General features: G+C 47.8%; 2 protein-coding genes across 4 annotated transcripts; both read right to left on the bottom strand.

Moving 5' to 3' along the window:
- On the bottom strand, nt 1–25901 carry LOC112675583 (cytochrome P450 1A2-like). Of its 2 annotated transcripts, none has more exons than XM_049104320.1 (7): nt 25858–25901; nt 4032–4859; nt 3387–3507; nt 2864–2953; nt 2483–2606; nt 1500–1586; nt 1–402 (listed from the first exon to the last, which is right to left on the bottom strand). In XM_049104320.1, exons 2-7 carry the CDS (start codon nt 4848–4850, stop codon nt 105–107), a joined length of 1539 nt encoding a protein of 512 aa, XP_048960277.1. In that variant the 5' UTR covers nt 4851–4859; nt 25858–25901; the 3' UTR covers nt 1–104. The 2 variants fall into 2 exon arrangements, with proteins under 2 accessions (XP_048960277.1, XP_025327950.1); XM_025472165.3 differs by lacking the exon at nt 25858–25901 and adding an exon at nt 5703–5747.
- On the bottom strand, nt 20145–25947 carry LOC112675584 (cytochrome P450 1A2). Of its 2 annotated transcripts, none has more exons than XM_025472167.2 (7): nt 25858–25947; nt 24175–25002; nt 23529–23649; nt 23006–23095; nt 22625–22748; nt 21642–21728; nt 20145–20556 (listed from the first exon to the last, which is right to left on the bottom strand). In XM_025472167.2, exons 2-7 carry the CDS (start codon nt 24991–24993, stop codon nt 20259–20261), a joined length of 1539 nt encoding a protein of 512 aa, XP_025327952.1. In that variant the 5' UTR covers nt 24994–25002; nt 25858–25947; the 3' UTR covers nt 20145–20258. The 2 variants fall into 2 exon arrangements, with proteins under 2 accessions (XP_025327952.1, XP_035564880.1); XM_035708987.2 differs by having other exon boundaries at nt 24175–25005; nt 25858–25902.
- Nucleotides 25948–25990: the final 43 nt, after the last annotated feature.

Below are 25990 nucleotides of genomic sequence, written 5' to 3'. Positions count from 1 at the left end.
TTATACCTCAATGAAACTTTTATTTAAGAAGAAGGAAAAAAAAACAAGGGTTGAGGCCCCATGGGTGATCCTTCCCCTCCCTCTGCCTTGGCATGCTGGTGCCTTCACTTGATGGAGAAGCGTGGCCGTGCCTGGACATGCTCACAGCGGGTGTGCTTCATGGTCAGCCCATAGATGGGGGTTAGGTCTACTTTCACACCTGCTGGCACGCTGAACTCCAGCCGCTGCAGCAAGATGGCTAGGAAGAGGAAGATCTCCCACTTGGCCAGGACCTCTCCTATGCACCGGCGCTTGCCCATGCCAAAGAGCATCACCTTCTCACTCAAGGTCTTGTTGATGGTGGTGCCATCTGCAGTGAGGAATCGCTCTGGCCGGAATGCAAATGGATCCCCCCACACCTCTCTGCAAGAGGAACAGAGGAGTCGGGATTTCTGGGCTAGGGAGACCCTAGGAGGAAAAGCCTGAGCAAGACTTCTGTTGATAGCACAAGGGTTAGAATAGATCAAGAGTAATGAGAAGAGAGTGGAGAGAGGAACCGAGATATACTTTCAAACTTATTTCTTTTACAAAGCTGTCTCTAAAACGACCCTGTTAATGGTGCTTTATCATAGTGTTATTTTAAAGAAATAATGGTTCAACTATAAGAAATTAAAAGAAGGAAAACATGGGATGCCTGGTGGCTCAGCGGTTGGGTGTCTGCCTTTGGCTCGGGGCATGATCACAGGATCTGGGATCGAGTCCCACATCAGGCTCCCTGTGGGGAGCCTGCTTCTCCCTCTGCTTATGTCTCTGCCCCTTCTGTGTGTCTCTCATGAATAAATAAATAAGTAAATAAATAAATAAATAAATAAATAAATCTTAAAAAAAAAAGAAGGAAAACATTATCTCCATCCTACTGAACACAAGGAGTATCAGCTGTACCTCCTGGTTTATGCTTTATTGTTTTGGAATAACTGTTGACAGCATCCCTTTTCCTCAGAAGTACCTCAATTTGGATGGTAAATTATATGGTCCCCCTACCTGTAGGCTAGAGTGGGATTTTCCAAAGAGAGGTCGGTAGACCATTGACATCACAATCACCTGAGATGTTCCACTTTACTTACCGAAGTGGAATCTTAGGGGATAGGCACCCTAACCTAACCAACCTCTGGTCATTTCCTATGTACACTAATGTTTGAGAAATATAGACCTCAATTTTGTTACTTAGAACACATTACATAGGGCACCTGCCTGCAGCTCAGGTCATGATCCCAGGGTCCTGAGATTGAGCCCGCATCAGCGAGGAGTCTGTTTCTCTCTCTACCTCTCCTTGCTTGTGATCTCTCTCTCTCATGCTTTGTCTCAAATAAATAAACAAAATCTTTTTTTTTTTTAAAAGAACATACTATATATATAGCCATTGAGACCCCATTCCTGTATTATACCCAGTTCCCAGGGGGACAAATAGCCTTCCTGACTGCTGAGCCTCATATATTTTTCAATGGGGGAGGTATACTCACTGGTCATGATTGACCTGCCACTGGTTTATGAAGACACAGCATTCCTTGGGGATGTAGAAGCCCTTTAACGTTGTGTCCTTTGTTGTGCTGAGGAGGGAAGAGGGCTCTGTCAGGCTCAGGGCAGGAACACTGGGGTGTGTCTCTGGGATCTACTTGCTCCTTCTTCCACCCCAATAGCTTGTCCCCCACAGTCTCTATGTCCTACACTGGGAGGGACTATCAGGAGCACGGAAGGGGTGAAACTATCCTTCCTCTTCCTCAGCTTCTGTTCTTCAACTTCAGCAAGTGTTCACTAAACCTTTGTTTGTGTCCAGCTGTGCACTTGGCCATCCTCTGAAGCCAAGAAACTGGCAGTCTGGAGTATCCCTGGGTAGTTCCCAGCCTGACTGAGGAGTCAGACCTTCTACTCTGGGAATAAATAGACCAACATATGGGTAAGAGTAAATGTTCACTAAGTCTCTTGATGTTGTTAAAATCCCAGGACATAATCAAGGACAAATGGCTGAAAGTCCTACAATATATCAGAGAATGAAGCTGTGCCAGCTGGATGAGTCAAGAAAGCCTGATAGTGAAGGGGAAGTTTGTGTCAGGATTGACCTTGGGCAAGGGTAAGATTCAGGTGGTGGGAGAAGAGGTTAAAAGGCATTCCAGGCAGAAGGTCCAGCATAAGCAAAATTGGAGGTTGACCGCATCATGCTGGGGAGGTACAGCGAGGCCAGCCCGGGTGGATTGAGAGTACTTGCAGGAAAGGAATGTGAGCAGAGGTGAATGAGAGCTGAGATCAGCAGTGTGACTTTCTCCTGAAAGCTGGGTAGTTTGATCATGGTTGGATTGGTTGTCGGCAGCCAAGAGGCTGAGGGGAACTTGGTGACGTGGCCAGAAGTGAGAGGCCGAGGTCTGAGCCAGATCCAGGGCTGAGAAGATGGGAGGAAGAAACATGGTGAAGGCTACAAAGGTGGCAAGGCAGAAGAAGCAGGCCTTACCTGTGGGGGATGGTGAAGGGGATAAAGGAGGTGTGTCGGAAGATCTCCAGGATGAAGGCCTCCATTAAGGGCAGCTGGGGCCTGTCAGAGAGGCGAGGCTGCCGTGCCCTGCCAATCACCGTGTCTGCAGAACACAGAAGACCAAACCGGGCTTAGGGCTGCCCCGACTGCTTCATGGTATCTAAGTCCCCTATTACATAGTACTGTCTGTTATATATCTAAGGCCCAGTAACCACCCTACCCCCAGCATGTTCTAGGCAAGGGTGGGCACCAGTGTATGCCCAGGGCTTACACATGGTAGGCACACAACAGCTATATGTCATTGAACAAAGAACCTGGGGATCTCAAGCTTCTCTTAGCTTGTGCATCTCTACCGCATACCCAACTCCTTCTGGATCTTTCTCTGTATCTCAGGGTTTGCCACAAGGTACATAAGACTCCAGGAAATGGCCGTTGTGACAGTGTCAAATCCTAGGCAGCATGATGCAAGGTGAGGAAGGGGGAAGACAAGAACAAGAAACCAACATTTACTAAGGATCCAGCACTTACGTACCAAGCATTGCTTTCTCTGTCTCCTTCCAAGTACATCCTCCACCACCCATGATTTTCCGGAGAGTAGAGACTGGGTCTCCTAGTTTTATAATTAGCTGCTAGAATTACATGAGCACCCCTTATTGTTCACGTGGGGAAACTGAGGCCCAGAAACAGACAGGGACTTAGTTGAATTTCCACTGGGAATTGTTGGCATGACCTGGACTCAGAACCCTGAACATGGGCCAGATGTCTGTGTCCTGCACTATCTGGGGTATAGTTGGCAAATTATCTGATGGACTCAAGGGCTGGACAAGTCTGTGGTCGAACAACAGGCATGGATGGATGGAAGGGACGTGGGTCTGGTTCCTACCGGCCCCAAAAATGTCGTTGATAATGTTGACTATCTTCTCATGGGAGATGTGGCCATCACTAGTCCTGGAGCTCTTCTCACTGTGCTTCAAGAGGGCGCCTGTGATGTCCTGGACACTGTGCTGTGGGGACACAAGCTTAGGGGCACCATAGCACTTCCAGGTTGGACCTTGCCGTACCCTATATGGCACTGCCACCTGGATTCCAGGCAGTAGGTTGGGCTTACAGGAGTAACTGGTAGCAGCCTGGATACCTTCCCTCCCAACAACCCCAGGGGTCCAATTTCAAAGGAAGAGCTTGTGGAGAGTACTGGCAGCCAAGTGCTACCTAGGTGTGGATAAGCCCCCGTCAGGGTTCGGGTTCCTGAAGAACAAAAGCCTTCTCATGGTAACAGCCCCCCACATTGTGGAACTTTGCCAGGGCCCCATTCACAGCCAAATATCTCTGGGACTTTGAGCAACCCCAAGACGGAGGCAATTGGATGAGGAATCTGAGCCCCAAGAGGGAGAAAGATTGGTCCCAGATGTTCCAGAGGCTTCCTAGGCCTTGGCAGCACATCAGCCGTGTGTGTACCTCAAAGCTGGGTGAGAGGGGCCACACCCATGCTCTGCAGGGTACCCTCTCACCACCAGCACCCTGGGCTCACCTCATCAAAGTCTTGATAGTGTTCCTGGACAATTTTCTGCAGGGACTGCACGAACGTCTGGTTGAAGTTCTTGAATCTCTGCAGGGCTGAGTTGGGCATATATTGGAGAATGGGGAGAAAGTCCAACGGGTTCCCGGAGGAGGCGGTCTCCACAAAATCATTGGAGCTCATTAGGAGGGGGAGCATTTCCTCACTTCTCTGAGAGAAGTGGTGCCCAAAGCACATTGCACCAATGACATTGGCCACTGACAGCAGCACATGGTTGTAGGGATCAAAGCGCCCAACCTCTGCCATCTGCTCCTGCAGCCTGCTGAGAAGGGCCTCGGCCTCCTTGCTCACATGCTCTTCCAGGTAGCAAGAGCACGAGGAAGCCGGGTCGGAGGCAATGGAGAAGGTGTTGAGTGCGTTCTGAGCCAGGCGCCTGCGCGCAGCCCACACTGGTCCGGAGTCTGGGCTGAAGGACATGCTTTGACCTTCGGTCACCAGAGAGAAGCTGTAGAGGTCGGGCCGGCCCTTGAAATCATCCCCCTGGCGCACCAGGGCCTGCCGGATGGTGTCCAGGCTGCTGAGCACCAGCACGGGGGTGGAGCCGATGCGGATCTGCAGCACGTCCCCATAACGCTGGCTCAGCCTGGACAGCGCCAGGTGGGGGCTCTTGCCCAAGGTCAGCACGTTCCCAAGCAGGGGCCAGCCCCAGGGCCCCGGTGGACTCTTCAGGCCTTTGGGAAGCCGAGGTTGCCAGACCTTGACCACCCAGAGTATCAAGCAGAAGATGGTGGAGGCCAGGAGAAGCTCTGTGGCCATCTGGGACAATGCCATCTGTATCAACTACTGGGGAAGAAGAAGGAGGAGCCAAGCCAAGTGTCAAGTTGCAGCCAATCATTCATTCACTCACTCAGTCAATCCACACTGGCACCTGTTCAGTGCTTGGCTCCCCGCTGGACACCAGAAAGACTAAGATACATCCGCCCTGGGTCCTGTGTGCCCGGAGCTCATCGTTAGAGCATCACAGAATCTCAGGCCTGGAAAGGAGCCTCAAAATTCCCAACCTGAGGGAATCACCTCCCCTGTGCCTCCCCTGTGCCATCACCTTAGTTTCCAATTCTGAGGCTGGAGTGGAGGCAACTGACACTTGAAAACAGGAAGCCCCCTTACCAGGCCCCAGCTCAAGGTCATGCTGGACATCATGCCAAGCAGTCCCTGTCCATACTGGCTTCCTGCCAATACCTCCTTCTACCCAGGGTACAGGGAGCTGCTCCCCCGCAGCAACACGGAGGGGGCCAACATCCCAGGCTGATGCAAATGACTGGTGATGCCCCTTGCCCGAGGCATTCTTTACCACACCCCAGGAGACACCTCCTCTGAGGATGAGTCCCCATCCCCTCATAATCTCAGAGCCTGAGGTTGGGCTGCAGCCAGAGCCTCGGCTGCCCTCGTCCAGGTGGGGATCCCTCCCCATTTCTCCATTTGAATCACTCCAAGGGCCCTTAAGATGGTCCAGTCCAAGCCGCTAATTTCAAAATGGAGAAACTGAGGTTTGGAGCTGGGCAGGGAGGCCTTGAATTCAGGCCTCCTACACCTAACCTCAGGTCCTTTCATTCCTCCAACTCCACTGTTCCCAGGATATATGGTAGAGTTTCAGGGACTGGAAAATGAGCTCAAGAAACGTACCTGTAGAGGCAGGAGCTTGAGATCAGTAGGATTGTGGAGGCTGGTACAGAGCTTCTGGCCCCTGGGGGAGGAGGCCTTTTATAAATACCACCCTCTCTCAGATTGGCCCAGCCATCCTGGCCACCTGATATCAGTTACCAAATGAAGCTGGAAGGCTCAGCCCTTGGCCTTGGGCCATGTTCTCTTGGCTCCATCTACTACCCAGGGCAGGTCTTCAGGGAGAGATGCCATGTCGCTAGGGAGGAACATCCAGCTCTTCTCAGGATCCAGGATCAGCCTACTTATTTCTCTCAAGGGCAGGACAAGGTGCTGAAAACAAGTCTCCTGGGTTGTTCCAGGTTCCTTTCTCACTGCACCCATGAGGAGGGACCCTCCTCTGTCCAGGCGGATGTGCTCCTCTTGGGAAGCGTGCTCTGTAGCACCCCTGCAACACCCTGCACAACCAGGTAGGGAATGGGCATGTTCTGGCCATCTCTGAATTTCAGTCCAAGTCCTTAATCTAAAACAAGAGACAGGGACTCCTGGGTAGCTCAGCGGTTGAGCGTCTGCCTCCGGCTCGGGGCCTCATCCTGGGGTCCCTAGATTGAGCCCCACATCTGGCCTCTTGCGGGGAGCCTGCTTCTACCTCTCCCTGTGTCTCTGCCTCTGTGTGTGTGTGTGTGTGTGTGTCTCTCATGAATAAATACATACAATCTTTTTAAAAAAATAAATAAAAACAAGAGACAATAAAGACCCTGCATTCTAAAGGGCAACTCCTTTGCCCTCCTCTATCCTTATAAGAGATGATAAAAAACTTAAAATCAAGTGAAGAATATCCATGCTATGGGCTGTTCCTCATGGAAACGGGCTTAAATTCTTCAAAACAGTCAATATAATTTTTTTTTAAAAGGTCCTTTTCAACGGCAGCCCTGATGGCGCAGCAGTTTGGTGCCGCCTTTAGCCTTGGGTGTGATCCTGGAGACCTGGGATCGAGTCCCACATCGGGCTCCCTGCATGGAGCCTACTTCTCCCTCTCCCTCTGTCTGTGTCTCTGTCTCTCTCTCTGTGTCTATGAATAAATAAATAAAATCTTTAAAAAAATAAAATAAAAAATTTAAAAAAAGGTCTTTTTCTAGGTGAAGAGTGAAGAAACAAAACAACCAAATGCTATATGTACAATTTCATGGGACCCTGGACCTAAAAACTGTTTAAAGTTACAAAAGACATTTTTGGGACAATTGGGGGTACATAAGCATGGACAGGAGATTAGAAAATATTATGGAATTAATGTGAGGTTTCTTTTTTTTAAAGATTTTATTTATTTGAGAGCAAGCTCGCAAGGTCATAAGTGGGGGGAGGGGCGGAGGGAGAGGGAGAAGCAGACTCCTGCTGACTGTGGGGGGCAAGTGGGGGTGGAAGGCAGACTGGGCCTCCAGGTGCCCCTAATGTGAATTTTCTTAGTCATGAACATAGCACTGCAATTATGTGGGAGGATATCGTAGGAAATCCTAGGCGACTAAGGTTGAGCATTCAGGGGTGAGGTGCCACGATTTCTGCAACTTACTGCTAAATGATTCTGTTTAGTGATGGAATTAGAGGGACGCTTGGGTGGCTTGGCAGGTGAGCACCTGCTTTCAGCTCAGGGCATGATCCTGGAGCCCCAGGTTCAAGTTCCATGTCGGGCTCCCTGCATGGAGCCTGCTTCTCCCTTGGCCTGAGTCTCTGCCTCTCTCTTTGTGTGTCTGTCATGAATAAATAAATAAGATCTTGAAGAAGAAGAAGAAGAAGAAGAAGAAAAAGAAGAAGAAGAAGAAGAAGAAGAAGAGGAAGAAGAAGAAGAAGAAGAAGAAGAAGAAGAAGAAGAAGAAGAAGAAGGCTGTCCCCTGGACCAGCACACTGTGTACCTGCTTGAAATGTATCCCTGGATTGTGGGGGGAGCAGCTGTGATGGTGGGGGCAGCAGAGGGCAGCCTGCGTGACACAGTGGGGTGCAATACGAGGATATGAGTCTCCCGAGAGCCAGGTAGGCATCCTGAAGGCGCTGGACTCAAGCTGCATGCATGGGGGCTCACTGCAGAGGAGACCCTAGAAGCCACAGGGTGGGGGTGAGCTGGGGGGGCAGGAGGTCAGCCAGAGTCCAGGAGCCACTTAGGAACTCTGTGATGTGCAGGACAGCGGGGACCCTAAGGCACTTGATGAAAAGCCCGCAGGGGAACACCTGCTCCATAAGGGCACCCTTCACCCAGGGAAAGATACACAGCACCAGCCGGATAGAGATTGGTGTCTCCTCCAGCACCCTCCCCCTGCACCCATCCAGGTGGAGAGGCCTGCAAGGTGGGGGGTCGGGGGAGGAAGGAGCACAGAAACAGAGCAGACTTCTCCCCTCCCCGTGGGGTCTCGTCGGGTCCGCAGAAGGCTGAGAACACGCCCCAGACTGGATGTGAGGAGCAAATTTAGATTTAGACGGGACTGGGCTCTCTCATTCCTGAAAAGGAGAAAGCTGTGTGCTCAATCTGGGCCGCAGTCAGGGCCACGGCTGGGGAGTCTGGAGGAGCCGCCGAGCAGGTGTGAGGACCGCGGCTGAGAGAAAGGACGACAGTCTTCAGTCTGTGTCTCTACTAGGTTCCGCTCACGCAATAAAAAGATCAGGGTCTGAGCCGAGGCTGAGTTTTAGGGAACACCGCTCTCGGTCTGCCTGCGTCTCCCTCCCCACCTCCCTCCCTGCCTCCCTCCCTCCCTCACCCCGTCTCCCTCTCCCTCTCCCCCTCTCTGGCGCTCACTCCTTAATGAACTAAAGTCGTGCTTTATTCAATCTCCTTAGTTTTAGCCTGATGTCCTCTCCTGTTCCAGGATCCCATCGAGGAAGACACCACATTATACTGAGTGACCATGTGTCGTTAAGCTCCCCTTGGCTGTGACGTTTCTGACTATCTTTGTTTTTGATGACCTTGACAGTTTTCAGGAATACTGGCCTGAAAATACTGGAAATACTGGAATACTGTGGTATTCCACAGGAGGCCCAGTACTGGAAACTGTCTGCTTCTCTCACGTTGAGGCTGGGGTTATGGGTTATTGGCAGGAGGACCATAGAAGTAAAGTGCCATCTTACTCACATCATGTCAAGGCTAGATATTGTCAGCCTGACTCAGGATGGTTGATGTTGGCCTTAATCAACCTGTTGAAGTAGTGTTTGTCAAGTTTCTTCGTGGTGAGTCATTCTTTCCACTCCTTACCATACTGTGCTCCTTGGAAGAAGTCACTGTGAATGGCCCACACCTATGGAGAGGGGACTCCTGCTCCTCTTCCTTGAGGACGGAGTATCTACGTAAAGTATTTGAACTTCTACTTATCTTTTTATTTTTAATAAAAATCTTAAAACGTTTATTCAATGATAAGAACCATGCAGAAAAGCACAGCTGTCATGTACAACTTGAATTTTTACAGATTTAACAAAGCCACATAACCAGCCCTCAGATCAAGAGAAAGAACATGACCAGCACCCCAGAACCCCCTTGGGTAACCCCTCGTTACCCAAGGGTAACTACAACCCCAAGTTCTAATAGTGTACATTACTTGGGTCTGTTTTTGTTCTTTCTATAAATGAAATCATGCTGTGTGTACTCTTTTTTTGGTCACGGAATATTTTGTTAATTAACAGATTTTATTTTTTATTTATTACTTAAAAGATTGTATTTATTTGAGATAGAAAGAGAGAGGAAGAGCAGACCAGCAGGGGGAGAGGCAGAGGGGAGGGAGAAGCAGACTCCCCGCTGAGCAGAGAGTCCAGAGCCTGGCTGCATCTAGAACCCTGGGATCATGACCTGAGCTGAAGGCAGATGCCTAACCGACTGAGCCACCAAGGGACCCCAAGATTTGATTTGATTTGATTTTTATTTTTTTTTATTTTTTATTTTTTTGATTTGATTTTTAAAAAATATTTTATTTATTTATTCATGAGAGAGAGAGAGAGAGAGGCAGAGACACAGGTGGAAGGAGAAGCAGGCTCCACGCAGGGAGCCCGATGTGGGACTCGATCCCTAGTCTCCAGATCACGCCCTGGGCTGAAGGCGGAGCCAAACCGCTGCACCACCAGGGCTGCCCCAGATTTTATTTTTAACAATAGTCTTAGCTTTATAGAAAAATCAAGTGGAAAAAAGAAAAAGAAAAAGAAAAATCGAGTGGAAAGTACAGAAAACTGCGACATATTCCCTACACCCATGCACACTTTCATGGGGTTGATACTCACATTTGTATCACTTGATGCAACTGGTGTATGAATATTGAAACATTAGTAATAACTAAAGTCTGCAGTTTACATTAAAGTACACACTAAATCAAAGTACACCCTATATTGTAGGGCTCTCTGAATTTTTTTAAATTTTATTTATTTTTTCATGAGAGACACACTGAGACAGGCAGAAACATTGGCAGAGGGAAAAGCAGGCTCCGCGCAGGGAGCCCGATGTGGGACTCCATCCCGGGACCACAGGATCACACCCTGGGCCAAAGGCAGGCACTTAACCGCCAAGTCACCGAGGCGATCCCAGGCTCTATAATTTGTTTTCACTTTCTTATGGGTCAACTATAAAAGATAAATTTAACATTTCAGCCACTTTTTAAAAAAATTTTTTTTAAATTTATTTATGATTGGCACACAGTGAGAGAGAGAGAGGCAGAGACACAGGCAGAGGGAGAAGCAGGCTCCATGCACCAGGAGCCCGACGTGGGATTCAATCCCGCGTCTCCAGGATCGTGCCCTGGGCCAAAGGCAGGCGCTAAACCGCTGCGCCACCCAGGGATCCCCCATTTCAGCCACTTTTAAAAAGATTTTATTTATTCATGAAACACAGAGGGAGACAGAGAGAGAGAGAGAGAGAGAGAGATGCAGAGAAGCAGGCTCCATGCAAGGAGCCGGATGTGGGACTCCATCCCAGGAATCTGGGTCACGCCTGGGACTGAAGGCGAAGGCCGTGCTAAACCGCTGGGCCACCAGGGCTGCCCTTGTTTTGGTTTCTTTAAGAGAAAGCTTTTCTCTCCTTTTTTTTTTTTTTTTTTTTGTTTTGTTTTTGTTTTGTTTTAAAGATTTCATTTATTTGAGAGAGAGAAAGAGAACACACACAAGAGAGGGGAGGGGCAGAGGGAGAAGTAGATTCCCCGCTGAGCAGGGAGCCCATCTTGGAGCTCCATTCCTGGACCCTGAGGTCACAACTTGAGCTAAAGTCAGGTGCTTAACCGGCTAAACCACCCAGGCGCCCCTTGCACATGTTTTTGTATGTATTTCTGTCATGTATAGACCCATGAGTAGACATGCTAGGTCATAGACTAGACATATGTCCGATGCTAGTAGATTCTACAGAAACAGAACAATTTTTCAGAGTACTTGAACCAATAGGCATGCCCACCAGCTTGCTCACTACCATGGAATATTTTTAATATTTTTCATTTTATCCGTTCTGGAGTGCATATTGACCGCTTCGCTTTTTAAAATCCCTCAGTGTGGGATCCCTGGGTGGCACAGCGGTTTGGCGCCTGCCTTTGGCCCAGGGCACGATCCTGGAGACCCGGGATCAAGTCCCACATCAGGCTCCCGGTGCATGGAGCCTGCTTCTCCCTCTGCCTGTGTCTCTGCCTCTCTCTCTCTCTCTCTGTGACTATCATAAATAAATTAAAAAAAAAAAAATCCCTCAGTGCTTCCCAGAGATTTCAAGCTAAAAACCAAACTCCTTCGCTTAGTACCCAAAGGCTTCAGCAGGAGCTCTTGCTCACCTCTCTGGATCTGTTTGCCCCCATGACCCCTCCAGCCCCACCACCATCGTCTTTCTCCTTAGGTTTATCCCTTTTCTTGAAACTCATGCCTCACCCTGCATTCTCTGGCCAGCTCCTGCTCATCATTCTATACCCTGCTCAGCTGTCACCACACTGCTCCGCTCTGAGTTCCCACAGGCCCCATACTGCCCTCCTCTAAGGCACCCTTCATGCTGCCTCCCCTTTGGACTGTGAGCTTCAAGGTCGAGGTAGCCTCTGCTTCTCTTCTTATCTCTAGTTCCTAGCACGGGGACGGGCACGCATGTATTCAGAACAAGATTTGCTGAATCAGTTAGTGTTCACAAGTAAGAATGCTAACCGGCATGAGAGCTTTGTGAAGACTCTGCTTTGGGCCTTTCCTGCATTGGTTTTATGGAACTTGCAAGTAATAATCCTTACGGTTAAAATTTATGGAGCACCTGCTATGCCTTAACCTCTGTGCTGCATGTTGAGGTCGGCCGTCTCTGTTTTAGCTTCATAGCAATCCTATCCTGAGGAGAGGATCTCAGGGAAACACAGGACGTGGCTAAGGTTAAGGTGAGGGGAAGGTTAAGAGCACCCCTGGGTCACTCGACAAATTTATTCTGTGCATTCATCAGGATGGCTGGGGGTCAGGACTCAGGAATTGACAGCTCCTGTCTTGCTCGTTGTTTTTGCCTCTTACTTCCATTCTCACTATGCCACGGCTCTGGCCACAGGAAGCCGTGGCTTCTGGCTGGTCCATGGTCTAAGCCAAATTCCAGCCAACTGTGGGCCTCTGAAGGCAGGGGCTGAGCCCCATTTGTCTCTGTTTCCAGACCTGGCAATGAAGGAGAACCCTGGTGGACACAGGTGAGTCATAAATGCAGATGGACTGGAATCTATGAGATATGGACCCGGAGCTTCCATCCTGGACGCCCAGTCACCCGCTGTGAGTGTCCACCCAGAGGCCCCCTCCCACAGCTCCCGCATATGCCCAAATGAGGCCTGTCATTCCCTGTGCACTCGCTGCCCCTCTGATCTCACCCCAGCCAGAAGCCGGGAATCCTGGAGGGTCTCTCTCTGTCATTCCCCACCAGCCGGGTTCTCAGGATTCTACGGCATAAATACCTCTTGGGTCTCACTCCTTCTCTCCATTACTGGGGCACTGTCTGCACAACGTTGTCAACACCGCTTCCCGCCGGGGCTTTTGCAGGAACCTCCTACTGGATCTCACCACATGTAGGCCGGTGTTGTCCGATAGAGCCTTCTGCTATGATGGGAATGTTCTCTGTCTGTGCCATCCGATAGGGTAGCCCTGAGCCACATAGAGCTATGGGGCTCTTGTCGGGGTAAGTGCAACTGAGATCCGAAATTTTATTTTATTTTAAAGATTTTATTTATTTATGAGAGACACAGAGAGAGGCAGAGACACAGGCAGCTGGAGAAGCAGGCTCCACACAGGGAGCCTGATGGGGGACTTGATCGCAAGTCCCCAGGATCATGCCCTGGGCTGAAGGCAGAAGCTAAACCGCTGAGCCACCCAGGGATCCCTCATTTTGTTATTTTAAAGAAATAATGGTTCAACTAAAAGAAATTAAAAGAAGGAAAACATGGGATGCCCGTGGGGAGCCTGCTTCTCCCTCTGCTTATGTCTCTGCCTCTCTCTGTGTGTCTCTCATGAATAAATAAATAAATCTTAAAAAAAAAAAAACCTTACCATTTTAACCATTGTTAAGCACGTAATTCGGTGACACTAAATATATCCACAGTGTTGTGAAACTATCCGTTCTGCCCATCTCCAGAACTTTGTCATCATCCCAAACTGAAATTGTACCCGTTGAACACTAACTCCGTATTTTTCCGTCTCCTTCTCTTGGTAACTAACCGTTGTTCTAATTTCTGTCTCTTTGAGTGTGACTATTCTAGGTGCTTCACACAAGTGGAATCATGCACTATTTGTCCTTTTGCACCTGGCTTAGGTGCAAAAGTTCACTTAGGATAATGTTTTCCAACTCCATCCATGTCACAGCATGGGCAAGGATGTCATTCCTTTTTATGGCCAAATAATATTCCACTGTATTTCTATGTGATACTTTATCTGTTCATCTGTTGTGCACTTGGGCTGTTTCCTCCTTGAACCATGGAAAATAATGTTGCGACAAACATTCTTGTACAAATTTTTGTTTGAACATCTGTTTTCAGTTCTTTTGGGTGTATACCTAAGAGCAGAACTGGTGGGTCGTCCGGGGATTCTATGTTTCACCCTTGGAGGAACTGCCGAACTGCCGTCTACGATGACGACACAATTTTACATCCCTCCCAGAAATGCACACTGCTATCATTTATCCACTTCCTCACCAACACGTGCTGTTTACTGGCTTTTTAAAAACTTGCATATAACTGACATATATTAGTTTCAGTGCACAACGCGATTCAATGTTTGTATATGTTGCAAAATGGTCACCACAATATGTCTAGTTAACACCCATCACCAAACACAGTCACATTTTTTCTTGTGATGAGAACTTTTAGGTTTCCTCTTTTAGCAACTTTCAAATATATGATACAGTATATAATTATGGTCACCATGCTGTACATTATATCCCAGTAATTTATCTATTCTAATAGATGGAACTTTGTACTTTTAAAAAAAAGAGTTTTATTTATTTGAGAGAGAGAGAGAGCATGAGAGTGAGTGGGGGGAGGAGCAGATGTAACAGGGGAGAGAGAAAGAGAGAGAGAGAGACAGAGAGAGAGAGAGAGAGAGAGAGAGAATCTCCAGCAGACTTCTCGCTGAGCCCAGAGCCCGTGACCCCGAGATCATGACCTGAGGTGAAGTCAAGAGTCGGATACTTCATTGACTGAGTCATCCAGATGCCCCAGAAGTTTGAGCTTTTAACCCTCTTCTTCCATTTTATTCTCCCTCTACCCTCTCCCTCTGGAAACCATCAATCTGGTCTCCGTATCTATGAGCTCAGTTTGTTTGTTGTTTGTTTTTTAGATTTCACATATAGAAGCGATCTGACTTATTTTACTTAGCATATGACCTCAAGATTCATCCATATTGTCACAAATGGCAAGATTTCCTTCTTTTTCATGGCTGAATGATATTCCTGTGTGTGTATGTACCACATTTTCTTTTTTTTTCTTTTTTTTTTGTACATTTTTAAAATATTTTATTGATTTATTCATGAGAGAGAGAGGCCAAGACATAGAGAGAGAAGTAGGGTCCCTGCGAGGAGTCTGATGCAGGACTCAATCCCTGGACCCCAGGATCACGACCTGAGCCAAAGGCAGACGCTCAACTCCTGAGCTCACCAGGAGTCCCTGAATCATATTTTCTTTATCCATCCTTTGTTGACAGACACTTAAGTTGCTACATATCTTGGATGCTGTAAATAATGTTGCAATGAATATGAGAGTACATACCTCTTTTCAGGTTAGTGGGTTGTTGTTGTTGTTGTTCTTTTGTTTTGTTTTAGTGTCTTTGTTGGAAAAATACCTGGAAGTGGAATTGCTGGATTATATAGTAGTTCTATTTTTGAGTTTTTGAGGAACCCCTTACTGTTTTCCATAGTGGCCTTACCACGTTACATATGCACCAACTGGACACAAGAGTTCCCTTTTCTCCACATCCTCATCGACATTTGTTATTTCCTGTCCTTTTGACAATAGCCATTCTGACAGGTGCAAGGTGGCTCATTGTGGTTTGATTTGCATTTCCCTGATGATCATGTTGCTCAGCACCTTTTCATGTGCTTTTTGGCCATTTGTATGTCTTCTTTGGAAAAAAGGAGGAGGGGCTGAGGGAGAAGCAGGCGCCCCACTGAGCAGGGAGCCTGATATGGAGCTCGATCCCAGGACCCAAGGATCATGATCTGAGCTGAAGACAGATGCTTAACTGACTGAGACACCTAGGTGCCTCAGGTCTTTTTCAATTTTTTTTTTTTTTATCAATGTCTTACAGTTTCCAGTGGATGTGTCTTTCATCTTCTTGATTAAATTTATTCCTAAGTATTTTATTGTTTTTGTTTATTTACGTAAGCTCTACACCCAACATGGTGCTCAAACTCAACAACCCCGAGATCAAAGGTCACTTGCTCTACAAACTGAGCCAGCCAAGAACACTCCCATTATTGTTTTTGAAGCAATGGTAAATGAGATTGAGTTCTTAATTTCTCACTCTTTTTAAAATTTTTTTAAGATTTTATTTATTTATTAATGAGACAGAGAGAGAGAGAGAGAAGGGGCAGAGACACAGGCAGAGGGAGAAGCAGGCCCCATGCAGGGAGCCGGATATAGAACTTGATCCCAGGTCTCCAGGATCAGGCCCTGGGCTGAAGGTGGTGCTAAACCACTTAGCCACCTGGGCCGCCCTCTCTTTTTTTTGAGAGAGAGAAAGATAGCACATGCATGTGGGTGGGTGGGAGAGGGGCAGAGGGAAAGGGAGAGAGAGAATCTTAAGCAGGCTCCATGTCTAGTGTGGAGCCCAATAGGGCTTCACCTCACAACCCCATGATCATGATCTGAACTGAAATCAAGAGCCAGATGCTTAACCAACTGAGCCACCCAGGCACCCCTTAATTTCTCTTTCTCCTACTTCATTATTAGTATATAGAAATGCAACAGATTTCTGTATATTAATTTTATATTCTGCAACTTTATCAAATTATTGATCAGTTTTAATAAGTTTTTGTTTTTTGGTGGAGTCTTTAGGGTTTTATGTATTTAATATCACATCATCTGCAAATAGTGACAGTATTACTATGCCCTTTTCTTTCCTTCTTTTTTAAGATTTTATTTCTTTATTCATGAGAGACACAGAAAGAGAGGCAGAGACACAGGCAGAGGGAGAAGCAGGCTCCATGCAGGGAGCCCGATGTGGGACTCGATCTCGGGACTCCGGGATCACGCCCTGAGCCAAAGGCAGATGCTCAACCACTGAACCACCCGGGTGTCCCTACGGAGAAGTTTTTGATTACTGATTTAATCTGTAATCAGCATCTTCAGACTTTTTTATTTCTTCATGATTCAGTTTTAGTAAGTTACATGTTTCTAGGAACCTATTCATTTCTTCCAGGTTGTCTGATTTGTTGGCATATTTTTGTCCATAGTCATCTCATGATCCTTTGTATTTCTGTGGTATCAGTTGTAAGTCTCCTCTTTCATTTTTTTTAAAGATTTTATTTATTTACTCATGAGACAGACAGAGAGAGAGAGAGGGAGAGAGAGGCAAAGACACAGGCAGAGGGAGGAGCAGGCTCCATGCAGGGAGCATGACTCGGGACTCGATCCCGGGTCTCCAGGATCAGGCCCTGGGCCAAAGGTGGCACTAAACTGCTGAACCACATGGGCTGCCCTCCTCTTTCATTTATGATTCTATTGATATGAGTCTCTTATTTTCTCGTGAGTTTTTTCGTGAGTCTAGCTAAAGGCATGTCAGTTTTGTTCATCTTTACATTGATCTTTTCCATTGTCTTTTTACTCCCTATTTCATTTATTTCCACTCTTACCTTCATTATTTCCTTTCTTCTACTAACATAGGGCTCCATTTGTTCTTATTTTTCTAGTTCCTTGTGGTGTAAAGTTAGATTGTTTATTTGATATTTTCTTGTTTCTTGAGGTATGCCTTTATTGCTATGAACTTCCCTCTTAGAACTGTTTCTGCTACAGTTTTGGTATATTATGTTTCCATTTTTATTTCTCTCAAGGTATTTTTAAAAAGGATTTATTTATTTGAGAGAGAGAAAAAAATACATGGGGGGAGGGCGGAGGGAGAGGGAGAGGGAGAGAGAAATCCAAGCAGACACTGTGCTAAGCATGGAACCCCACGCAGGGCTGGATCATGACCCTGAGATCACAATCTGAGCCAAAACCAAGAGTCAGATGCTTAACCAACTGTGTCACTCAGAAACCCTTCAAAGCAATTTTTTCTTTCTCTGTTGATTTCTTCTTTGACTCATTGGTTGTTCGGTAGCATGCTGTTGAACCTCCGTGTGTTTGTTGATTTCTAGATTCGTACCATTGTGAAAACACGCTTCATAGGAGTTCAGTCTTTTCAAGTTTATTAAGACTCATTTGTGCCAACCATGTGGTCTATCATAGAGTGCTCTGGGGTACCTGGGTGGTTCAGATGGTTAAGCATATGACTTCAGCTCAGGTTATGATCTTGCGGTTCTTGAGTGAGCCCCAAGTCAGGCTCCTTGCTCAGTAGGGACTCTGCATGTCCCTCTCCCTCTACCCTTCCCCCTACTCATGCTCTCTCTCTCTCTTAAATAAATAAAATCTTTTTTAAAAAAGAATATTCTGGGCAGCCCAGGTGGCTCAGCTGTTTAGCGCTGCCTTCATCTCAGGGCGTGATCCTGGAGACATGGGATCGAGTCCCATGTCAGGCTCCCTGCATGGAGCCTACTTCTCCCTCTGCCTGTGTCTTTGCCTCTTTGTGTGTGTGTCTCATGGGTAAATAAATAAAATATTTTTTAAAAAATAAAATCTTTTAAAATATATATTCTATGTATAGTTGAGAAGAATGTACATTCTCTTGCTTTTAGATGGAATGTTCTTTATATATCTGTTAACTCCATCTAGTCTAACATGTCATTAAAATCCAATGCTTCCGTATTGATTTTCTATCTGGATGATCTGTCCTTAATGAAAGTGGAGTATTGGGCAGCCCGGGTGGCTCTGTGGTTTAGCACCGCCTTCAGCCCAGGGCGCGATCCGAGAGACACAGGATCGAGTCCCACGTTGGGCTCCCGGCATGGAGTCTGCTTCTCCCTCTGCCTGTGTCTCTGCCTCTCTCTCTCTGTGTCTCTCATGAGTAAATAAATAAAATCTTTAAATTATATATATATGTATATATATAACAAGTTATATTTATAGCCATCTAGATTTTAAATTTTATTATAACCATTCTAGCATGTATGAAGTGGTATCTCACTGTGGTTTTGACTTGCATTTCCCTAATAACTAATGATGTTTGGCAACTTTTCATCTACTTGTTGTCCTCTTGCATATCTTCTTTAGAGAAGTCTATTCAAGTCTTTGACCCATTTTTTAATTGAGTTGTTTTCTTATTGTCAATTTGTGGAATTTCTTTGTATATTCTGGATATTAATCTCTTATCAGATATATGATTTGCAAATATTTTCTCCTATTCTGTGGCTTATGTTTTCATTCTTTTGATAATGCCCTTTGGTGAGACCTGGGCCTTTTGCAGGTAACCCAAGTGCTTCTGGGGAGCTTATCCTCTCTTCACTGTGCATGAAGAAATCAAGGCCTTGTGAGAAGTCATATGTTTTGAGGATGGGACATGACGGATTCTCTAGCCATTGGGATTTGGCCCACAAGGGTTGGTCCCTTCCTTCATGTTCCCCTCAAGTGTTCAAAGACTTGGGTCAAACAAGAAAGGAGAGAAAAGAGAGCAGTGAATAATGTGCCCATCAATGATTGAGGAAACAAACCTGGACCTACTCTTACAACTCAAGAAACCCGGGTTTACTGATGTACACTGCAACATAGATGAAGCTTGAAAACATTACACTAAGTGAAGAAGCTGGTAACAAAAGACCACTAGTTATACAATTGCATTTGTTTGAAATGTCAACAGTAGGCAAATCTATAGAGACAAAAAGTAGATTAGTAGTTGCCTAGAACCGGTGGGACATGGAGGTGAGTTAGGGGAAATGGGGAGGGACTGCTAACAGGAATGGATTGCTTTTCCAGTTGATGAGAAGGTTCTTCTTTTTTTATGAGAAGGTTCTAAAATTGATTACGGTGTGGTAGTACAACTCTATTGTGATATTGTGATTTATAAGAAATGTAGGGTTGGTCACTCAGATGACCAAAATATATTTCTTATATATATTTGGTCTTTGTCCACAGATTCTGGCTCAGAGCTCCCCAAACCCTTGGAATTCCCTAAGTGTTGAGATTAATGAAGGTGTCTTTTGTTATATTCACATAGATAACTTTTGAACTGCACTCAAGGGTGGGAACTGGTTGCCAGGAGATCCAACCATGTGATTAGAATGTTAGATCAGTCCTACTCCCTGACTTCCAAGGAGGGGTAAAGGTCTGGAGGATCAATCAGCCAATGGCCAAAGACAGTCCTGAGTATGCAATGAAGCCTCCATAAAATCCCAAAAGGGTTGGGGTTGAGAGCTTCCAGGTTGGTGAACACACGGAGAATGGCAAGAGTGATGTGCTTGGAGAGGGCACGGAAGCTCTGTGCCTTCTTCCCCACGTCTCGCCCTGTGTATCTCTTTATCTGGCTGTTGACTCATATCATTTGTCATATCCTTTAATAAACTGGTAAACAAAAGTGTTTCCTTGAGTTCTGTGAGCCACTCTAGCAAATTAAAGAACGTAAGAAGGAGGTCGTTGGAACCTCCAATCTGAAGTTGATTGGTCAGAAGCGCAGCTGATAACAGCCTGGGGCTTGTGACTGGCAACTGAAGTCAGGGGTGGGGGTAGTCTTGTAGGTTTGAGCCCTTAACCTGTGAAGTGTAAGCTTGCTATCTCTGGGTAGATAGTGTCAGAATCGAGTTGAATTCTTGGACACCCTGTTGGTGCCTGAGAACTGTTTGGTGTTGTGGGGAAGAGGGACCCCCATGTTGAAACTGGGGCCAGGAACCCCCAAAGATCTGTGAACAGACTAAAACCCATTGGATTGTATACATTAAGAAGACGAGGTGTATGGTGTGTGTATTATACCTCAATGAAACTTTTATTTAAGAAGAAGGAAAAAAAACAAGGGTTGAGGCCCCATGGGTGATCCTTCCCCTCCCTCTGCCTTGGCATGCTGGTGCCTTCACTTGATGGAGAAGCGTGGCCGTGCCTGGACATGCTCACAGCGGGTGTGCTTCATGGTCAGCCCATAGATGGGGGTTAGGTCTACTCTCACACCTGCTGGCACGCTGAACTCCAGCCGCTGCAGCAAGATGGCTAGGAAGAGGAAGATCTCCCACTTGGCCAGGACCTCTCCTATGCACCGGCGCTTGCCCATGCCAAAGAGCATCACCTTCTCACTCAAGGTCTTGTTGATGGCGGTGCCATCTGCAGTGAGGAATCGCTCTGGCCGGAATGCAAATGGATCCCCCCACACCTGTCTGCAAGAGGAACAGAGGAGTCGGGATTTCTGGGCTAGGGAGACCCTAGGAAGAAAAGCCTAAGCAAGACTTTTGTTGATAGCACAAGGTTTAGAATAGATCAAGAGTAATGAGAAGAGAGTGGAGAGAGGAACCGAGATATACTTTCAAACTTATTTCTTTTACAAAGCTGTCTCTAAAATGACCCTGTTAATGGTGCTTTATCATAGTGTTATTTTAAAGAAATAATGGTTCAACTATAAGAAATTAAGAGAAGGAAAACATGGGATGCCTGGTGGCTCAGCGGTTGGGTGTCTGCCTTTGGCTCGGGGCATGATCACAGGATCTGGGATCGAGTCCCACATCAGGCTCCCTGTGGGGAGCCTGCTTCTCCCTCTGCTTATGTCTCTGCCCCTTCTGTGTGTCTCTAATAAATAAATAAATAAATAAATAAATAAATAAATCTTAAAAAAAAAAGAAGGAAAACATTATCTCCATCCTACTGAACACAAGGAGTATCAGCTGTACCTCCTGGTTTATGCTTTATTGTTTTGGAATAACTGTTGACAGCATCCCTTTTCCTCAGAAGTACCTCAATTTGGATGGTAAATTATATGGTCCCCCTACCTGTAGGCTAGAGTGGGATTTTCCAAAGAGAGGTCAGTAGACCATTGACATCACAATCACCTGAGATGTTCCACTTTACTTACCGAAGTGGAATCTTAGGGGATAGGCACCCTAACCTAACCAACCTCTGGTCATTTCCTATGTACACTAAAGTTTGAGAAATATGGACCTCAATTTTGTTACTTAGAACACATTACATAGGGCACCTGCCTGCAGCTCAGGTCATGATCCCAGGGTCCTGAGATTGAGCCCGCATCAGCGAGGAGTCTGCTTCTCTCTCTACCTCTCCTTGCTTGTGATCTCTCTCTCTCTCATGCTTTGTCTCAAATAAATAAACAAAATCTTTTTTTTTTAAAAGAACATACTATATATATAACCATTGAGGCCCCATTCCTGAATTATACCCAGTTCCCAGGGGGACAAATAGCCTTCCTGACTGCTGAGCCTCATATATTTTTCAATGGGGGAGGTATACTCACTGGTCATGATTGACCTGCCACTGGTTTATGAAGACACAGCATTCCTTGGGGATGTAGAAGCCCTTTAAGGTTGTGTCCTTTGTTGTGCTGAGGAGGGAAGAGGGCTCTGTCAGGCTCAGGGCAGGAACACTGGGGTGTGTCTCTGGGATCTACTTGCTCCTTCTTCCACCCCAATAGCTTGTCCCCCACAGTCTCTATGTCCTACACTGGGAGGGACTATCAGGAGCACGGAAGGGGTGAAACTATCCTTCCTCTTCCTCAGCTTCTGTTCTTCAACTTCAGCAAGTGTTCACTAAACCTTTGTTTGTGTCCAGCTGTGCACTTCGCCATCCTCTGAAGCCAAGAAACTGGCAGTCTGGAGTATCCCTGGGTAGTTCCCAGCCTGACTGAGGAGTCAGACCTTCTACTCTGGGAATAAATAGACCAACATATGGGTAAGAGTAAATGTTCACTAAGTCTCTTGATGTTGTTAAAATCCCAGGACATGATCAAGGACAAATGGCTGAAAGTCCTACAATACATCAGAGAATGAAGCTGTGCCAGCTGGATGAGTCAAGAAAGCCTGATAGTGAAGGGGAAGTTTGTGTCAGGATTGACCTTGGGCAAGGGTAAGATTCAGGTGGTGGGAGAAGAGGTTAAAAGGCATTCCAGGCAGAAGGTCCAGCATAAGCAAAATTGGAGGTTGACCGCATCATGCTGGGGAGGTACAGCGAGGCCAGCCCGGGTGGATTGAGAGTACTTGCAGGAAAGGAATGTGAGCAGAGGTGAATGAGAGCTGAGATCAGCAGTGTGACTTTCTCCTGAAAGCTGGGTAGTTTGATCATGGTTGGATTGGTTGTCGGCAGCCAAGAGGCTGAGGTGAAGTTGGTGATGTGGCCAGAAGTGAGAGGCCGAGGTCTGAGCCAGATCCAGGGCTGAGAAGATGGGAGGAAGAAACATGGTGAAGGCTACAAAGGTGGCAAGGCAGAAGAAGCAGGCCTTACCTGTGGGGGATGGTGAAGGGGACAAAGGAGGTGTGTCGGAAGATCTCCAGGATGAAGGCCTCCATTAAGGGCAGCTGGGGCCTGTCAGAGAGGCGAGGCTGCCGTGCCCTGCCAATCACCGTGTCTGCAGAACACAGAAGACCAAACCGGGCTTAGGGCTGCCCCGACTGCTTCATGGTATCTAAGTCCCCTATTACATAGTACTGTCTGTTATATATCTAAGGCCCAGTAACCACCCTACCCCCAGCATGTTCTAGGCAAGGGTGGGCACCAGTGTATGCCCAGGGCTTACACATGGTAGGCACACAACAGCTATATGTCATTGAACAAAGAACCTGGGGATCTCAAGCTTCTCTTAGCTTGTGCATCTCTACCGCATACCCAACTCCTTCTGGATCTTTCTCTGTATCTCAGGGTTTGCCACAAGGTACATAAGACTCCAGGAAATGGCCGTTGTGACAGTGTCAAATCCTAGGCAGCATGATGCAAGGTGAGGAAGGGGGAAGACAAGAACAAGAAACCAACATTTACTAAGGATCCAGCACTTACGTACCAAGCATTGCTTTCTCTGTCTCCTTCCAAGTACATCCTCCACCACCCATGATTTTCCGGAGAGTAGAGACTGGGTCTCCTAGTTTTATAATTAGCTGCTAGAATTACATGAGAACCCCTTATTGTTCACGTGGGGAAACTGAGGCCCAGAAACAGACAGGGACTTAGTTGAATTTCCACTGGGAATTGTTGGCATGACCTGGACTCAGAACCCTGAACATGGGCCAGATGTCTATGTCCTGCACTATCTGGTGTATAGTTGGCAAATTATCTGATGGACTCAGGGGCTGGACAAGTCTGTGGTTGAACAACAGGCATGGATGGATGGAAGGGACGTGGGTCTGGTACCTACCGGCCCCAAAAATGTCGTTGATAAGGTTGACAATCTTCTCTTGGGGGATGTGGCCATCACTAGCCCTGGAGCTCTTCTCATTGTGCTTCAAGAGGGCGCCTGTGATGTCCTGGACACTGCGCTGTGGGGACACAAGCTTAGGGGCACCATGGCGCTTCCAGGTTGGACCTTGCCGTACCCTATATGGCACTGCCACCTGGATTCCAGGCAGTAGGTTGGGCTTACAGGAGGAGCTGGTAGCAGCCTGGATACCTTCCCTCCCAACAACCCCAGGGGTCCAATTTCAAAGGAAGAGCTTGTGGAGAGTACTGGCAGCCAAGTGCCACCTGAGCTGTGGATTAGCCCCTGTCAGGGTTCGGGTTCCTGAAGAACAAAAGCCTTCTCATGGTAACAGCCCCCCACATTGTGAGACTTTGCCAGGGCCCCATTCACAGCCAAATATCTCTGGGACTTTGAGCAACCCCAAGACGGAGGCAATTGGATGAGGAATCTGAGCCCCAAGAGGGAGAAGGATCTGTCCCAGATGTTCCAGAGGCTTCCTAGGCCTTGGCAGCACATCAGCCGTGTGTGTACCTCAAAGCTGGGTGAGAGGGGCCACACCCATGCTCTGCAGGGTACCCCCTCACCACCAGCACCCTGGGCTCACCTCATCAAAGTCTTGATAGTGTTCCTGGACAATTTTCTGCAGGGACTGCACGAACGTCTGGTTGAAGTTCTTGAATCTCTGCAGGGCTGAGTTGGGCATATATTGGAGAATGGGGAAAAAGTCCACCGGGTTCCCGTTGGAGACGGTCTCCACAAAATCACTGGAGCTCATTAGGAGGGGGAGCATTTCCTCACTTCTCTGAGAGAAGTGGTGCCCAAAGCACATTGCACCAATGACATTGGCCACTGACATCAGCACTTGGTTGTAGGGATCAAAGCGCCCAACCTCTGCCATCTGCTCCTGCAGCCTGCTGAGAAGGGCCTCGGCCTCCTTGCTCACATGCTCTTCCAGGTAGCAAGAGCACGAGGAAGCCGGGTCGGAGGCAATGGAGAAGGTGTTGAGCGCGTTCTGAGCCAGGCGCCTGCGCGCAGCCCACACTGGTCCGGAGTCTGGGCTGAAGGTCAGGCTTTGGCCGTCGGTCACCAGAGAGAAGCTGTAGAGGTCGGGCCGGCCCTTGAAATCATCCCCCTGGCGCACCAGGGCCTGCCGGATGGTGTCCAGGCCACTGAGCACCAGCACGGGGGTGGAGCCGATGCGGATCTGCAGCACGTCCCCATAACGCTGGCTCAGCCTGGACAGCGCCAGGTGGGGGCTCTTGCCCAAGGTCAGCACGTTCCCGAGCAGGGGCCAGCCCCAGGGCCCCGGTGGACTCTTCAGGCCTTTGGGAAGCCGAGGCTGCCAGGCCTTGACCACCCAGAGTATCAAGCAGAAGATGGTGGAGGCCAGGAGAAGCTCTGTGGCCATCTGGGACAATGCCATCTGTATCAACTACTGGGGAAGAAGAAGGAGGAGCCAAGCCAAGTGTCAAGTTGCAGCCAATCATTCATTCACTCACTCAGTCAATCCACACTGGCACCTGTTCAGTGCTTGGCTCCCCGCTGGACACCAGAAAGACTAAGATACATCCGCCCTGGGTCCTGTGTGCCCGGAGCTCATCGTTAGAGCATCACAGAATCTCAGGCCTGGAAAGGAGCCTCAAAATTCCCAACCTGAGGGAATCACCTCCCCTGTGCCTCCCCCGTGCCTCCCCTGTGCCTCACCTCATTTTCCAATTCTGAGGCTGGAGTGGAGGCAACTGACACTTGAAAAAAGGAAGCCCCCTTACCAGGCCCCAGCTCAAGGTCATGCTGGACATCATGTCAAGCAGTCCCTGTCCATACTGGCTTCCTGCTAATACCTCCTTCTACCCAGGGTACAGGGAGCTGCTCCCCCCCCAGCAACACGGAGGGGGCCAAGATCCAGGCTGATGCAAATGAATGGTGATGCCCCTTGCCCGAGGCATTCTTTACCACACCCCAGGAGACACCTCCTCTGAGGATGAGTCCCCATCCCCTCATAATCTCAGAGCCTGAGGTTGGGCTGCAGCCAGAGCCTTGGCTGCCCTCGTCCAGGTGGGGATCCCTCCTCATTTCTCCATTTGAATCACACCAAGGGCCCTTAGAGATGGCCCAGTCCAAGCTGCTAATTTCAAAATGGAGAAACTGAGGTTTGGAGCTGGGCAGGGAGGCCTTGAACTCAGGCCTCCTACACCTAACCTCAGGTCCTTTCATTCCTCCATCTCCACTGTTCCCAGGATATATGGTAGAGTTTCCAGGGACTGGAAAATGAGCTCAAGAAATGTACCTGTAGAGGCAGGAGCTTGAGATCAGTAGGATTGTGGAGGCTGGTACAGAGCTTCTGGCCCCTGGGGGAGGAGGCCTTTTATAAATACCACCCTCTCTCAGATTGGCCCAGCCGTCCTGGCCACCTGATATCA

This window comes from Canis lupus, chromosome 30 (genome assembly GCF_003254725.2).
Source record: "Canis lupus dingo isolate Sandy chromosome 30, ASM325472v2, whole genome shotgun sequence".
Classification (NCBI taxonomy): domain Eukaryota; kingdom Metazoa; phylum Chordata; class Mammalia; order Carnivora; family Canidae; genus Canis; species Canis lupus.
The sequence above is the reverse complement of the archived record's forward strand: the minus strand, read 5'-3'. Positions and strand labels throughout refer to the sequence as shown.

What these genes read in the sequence shown, in the direction of transcription:
- LOC112675583 (XM_049104320.1), bottom strand. Translation starts at nt 4,850, where the DNA reads ATGGCATTGTCCCAGATGGCCACAGAGCTTCTCCTGGCCTCCACCATC. An exon ending in AAAGATCCAGAAGGAGTTGG is followed by an intron (nt 2,607 to 2,863) that starts GTATGCGGTAGA and finishes TGTGTTCTGCAG; the next exon opens with ACACGGTGATTGGCAGGGCA. An exon ending in TGGCAGGTCAATCATGACCA is followed by an intron (nt 403 to 1,499) that starts GTGAGTATACCT and finishes TTCCTCTTGCAG; the next exon opens with AGAGGTGTGGGGGGATCCAT.
- LOC112675584 (XM_025472167.2), bottom strand. Translation starts at nt 24,993, where the DNA reads ATGGCATTGTCCCAGATGGCCACAGAGCTTCTCCTGGCCTCCACCATC. An exon ending in AAAGATCCAGAAGGAGTTGG is followed by an intron (nt 22,749 to 23,005) that starts GTATGCGGTAGA and finishes TGTGTTCTGCAG; the next exon opens with ACACGGTGATTGGCAGGGCA. An exon ending in TGGCAGGTCAATCATGACCA is followed by an intron (nt 20,557 to 21,641) that starts GTGAGTATACCT and finishes TTCCTCTTGCAG; the next exon opens with ACAGGTGTGGGGGGATCCAT.